This window comes from Aedes aegypti, unplaced genomic scaffold, assembly GCF_002204515.2.
Source record: "Aedes aegypti strain LVP_AGWG unplaced genomic scaffold, AaegL5.0 Primary Assembly AGWG_AaegL5_hic_scaff_429_PBJ_arrow, whole genome shotgun sequence".
NCBI classification, from domain to species: Eukaryota; Metazoa; Arthropoda; class Insecta; order Diptera; family Culicidae; genus Aedes; species Aedes aegypti.
The window spans coordinates 5,140-8,482 of NW_018736098.1; the positions used below are offsets into that span (position 1 = coordinate 5,140).

General features: G+C 37.5%; 1 protein-coding gene across 1 annotated transcript; it reads left to right on the plus strand.

Annotated features, from left to right (window-relative positions):
• The first annotated feature begins 799 nt into the window (after positions 1–799).
• LOC110681107 lies at positions 800–2,536 on the plus strand. The gene is made up of 2 exons (XM_021856874.1): positions 800–1,732; positions 1,788–2,536. Exons 1-2 carry the CDS (start codon positions 1,378–1,380, stop codon positions 2,198–2,200), a joined length of 768 nt encoding a protein of 255 aa, XP_021712566.1. The 5' UTR covers positions 800–1,377; the 3' UTR covers positions 2,201–2,536.
• Positions 2,537–3,343: the final 807 nt, after the last annotated feature.

Genomic DNA, 3,343 nt, shown 5'->3' on the forward strand with positions numbered 1-3,343 from the left:
AGACCTAACTATATTTAGTTTGTTCGAACCTTCTTAACAGAGTTGCCAGCGTAAAAAAAAGATTGTGTTTTGTTTTCCCTAACGCAATGTATAATACTAAAACATACTCAAACTTTGCTCAAGATTCAACCTAAATAATGTGCAGAAGTTTGAATTTCGTGAAAACTGGATTACAGTTGAAGCATTATATTTTTCTATTCCGCTCTAGTTTTTTGAGTTTGATTTTTTCCTTCTTCTTCTCAAACAGTGTTGCCAGCCATATCAACACTTATGCTTCAACTGACTGTATGGCATGCAACACTTTCTTCAATTTCATTCAGTTCGTTATCTTAATCGTTAAATTTATTGGTATCTGAATATGGGGGTGTTATATAATAAGCCCTTCTGGTAACAATCGAGTAGTGTTGCCATCTATTATCAGAATATGAATACTTGAATGGCTATTTTAAAAAGTTCTAAATTCATGCTTCAACTTTTCTGAATATCTCGGATCAATATTTTCACATTAGACTTAAAATTTTTCAGTCACATAATTTTAACTCTGATTTTTTTACGACTATTTACGAGGTTGTGGTGTATTTCAAGAAATAATTTCTGCAAACAAACCTTGGATTTTTTTTGTTGAAGAAATATCTTAAACAATCAACAGGAATAACATATGGCCAGAGTTCAGACAGACTAGACCAATTGTTTTTTTTTTAATGATTTTATGACTTTGTGCCACTATTTTTACAGCAAACCAGTAGGGTGGGAGCTCTCTTAGTAGATGTGTACCAATAGTGGCACTACCGTAATAAAACTAAATATTTGCTTTTAATTGGAACTCCAAAAAAAAATACAAAAAATCTTTGCCATTGAATATGTATTTTTACACATTTTTAGAGTTAAAAATGTACAAAACTCACATAACATCCATTAATATTGAAGGTTGTAAAAATATGTGTCCGGTAACGACGATTTCTTAACATCTTCCTAAAAAGTGTTCTAGATTCGTAACAAAAAATCTCCCCTATTTCGAGTTCAATTAGCTAAAAAAATGTGCAGCCACGTTCGTAAATAATCAAATATTGAATGGTATCAAGAACAAATGTGATTTTGTTATGTTTTGTTCAAATTATACGATGTGCCACTATTGGTTTATTATTTGCTTCTGTATTCCTGTAATTGCCCTATTTTCCCAAATCAAAAGTGAGGTTATGTTGATCGTCTGACATTCATTTGCAAAATCCATCGCGATGGGCAGTTTTGTTGACATCCGATAATTTACTAAATTTTTATTAAACTGGTGCTACAACTAACAAAAGCTGGTGGATTTCATGTAAGTAACATCAAGTTTCTTACAGTAACACTGCATTATCTCGATTTCCCCGTTATAGAATGAGCGAAACGGAAAAAAATCCCCGCAAGAAAATTCATCGCGTTTACGATGAAAACCTGGTGCAGAGATGCCTGGCTTCGACTACAAGCGGAGAAAAATCGATGTACGGCGCCAGCAAAGCATTCGGAATTCCAGTATCTTCGATTCGTTACCGTCTAAGCGAGAAGTGGACCAAAAAGATTCGAAAGGGACCTCCAACAGTGCTGCTCCCGGAAGAAGAGATGAAGATTATTCGGTGGCTGAAGGAGATTGAATGCAAGGGTTTTCCGGTAGTTAAAGAAACACTCCTACATAAGGTCAAAATGTACCTTGAAAATAGCGCGAAAGTGAACCCGTTCAAGAACAATGTCCCTGGTATGTTTTCAGTTATTTTTAATTTGAAACAATGTTTTTAACCAAAAAATGGTAGGGCGTAAATGGTTTTTAGGATTTCTCGACAGACACAAAGGCGAAATCACGATGCGAACTCCGGAAAGTGTAACGGCGGCCAGTGCCGTGGTTTCCGAGCAAGATATCCGGAATTGGTTCACCAGAGTTGAAAAGTATATACAGGAAAAAGGACGTGGTGAAATATTGCTTGAGCCAAACCGCGTATATAGCGGCGACGAGACCTCCTTTTTTCTCAACCCAAAAACTAAAGCGGTTCTTGCAACACCTGGAAATATAAATATTTACGAAGTGGAGCACGCTAGTTCGCACACCAACATTACAGTGATGTTCACTTTTGGAGCTGATGGGTCCATGGTGCCATCGGATGTGGTTCTGCCTATGCAAAGGATTCATCCGGAATTGCTGAGAACCTTCCCCGATTATGGATTATAGTAAGTGTCTTGGTCACAGCGCAGCAATATCATCGCTCTCGAGTTCTGATCCGATGAACAACGATATTAATGAAGCACCTACATCTCCAACATCTCAGCTGGTTTCGTCTTGTTTGAACAACGAAAATTCGTCAAATCAACAACCAACGATTTCCGTCGAAGGCCATAGCACGATTGTCCAGAGCGCTCATGACTCGGCTTCGAATGTTTTATCTCCGGTATACGTGGAACACTCAGTAATTATGCCCTACAGTGTCATCACAAATTCGCTGTGTTGTATTGGACTAGCACTGCTATCTAAGATTCGCTCAGCAAATACGGAATTAAACGACGACGATCAAATTCATTCGGAATTAAACGACGAGGTCAAATTGTTGTATGAAAAACTGCTAAAACCTTTTGATAATGCTACAAAGGAAGTCACTGAATCACCGCTGTTACCAATTCCTGTTCTGTTTTATGATAAATCCCAAGAAATGCAAAATTGTGATGATCAGTTAAAGGAACCCGTTCAAGATATCGCTCCTGAGAATACCGTTTACTGTGCAGATCTGGAACAACACTGTAGCGAGCCTGTTATGTATCAGAGTTTGGTAGGTGTAGAATTTAACAGCACACTACGAGAACATGATCTTCAAAATAACGAAAACATCACTGAGTACACCAATAATATAAGTGTCGGCAACAAAATGGTGAATGCAGATCAGCGTGGTGTATTTCAAGACGGAAGGAACAAGCAGAATATTTCAGCACGCAAGATGAGCATTTCAGACTTCCTTAAAACTCCATCTACCCCAAAACGAAATGTGAAACACCGAAACCATAAGAAGAAATACCACCCCATCCTAACTGCCGAAGAAAGACTTCAGGTAATTCAACGAATCGAGGATGAGAAGCAAAATACCATTTTGGAAAAGCAGGCAAAAGCAGAAAAGCGAAGGCTCGCCAAATTAGAAGCTGAAAAGTGGAAGAAGCTGAAGGTTGAAATGCGTGAACGGAAGAACCAAGAAAATTTGATGAAGAAACAAATGAAAGAGAATTAAAAAAAAGAAAATATGCAGAAACTGATTTCAAGAAACGTAAGAATAAGGAATTGTTACAATCGCTTAAATTGGGATAAGCGTTCCTCCCAATGACGTTTTTG

Coding starts and splice junctions, on each gene's coding strand:
- LOC110681107 (XM_021856874.1), top strand. CDS start 1,378: ATGAGCGAAACGGAAAAAAATCCCCGCAAGAAAATTCATCGCGTTTAC. Junction 1,733..1,787: donor GTTCAAGAACAATGTCCCTG/GTATGTTTTCAG, acceptor AAAAAATGGTAG/GGCGTAAATGGTTTTTAGGA.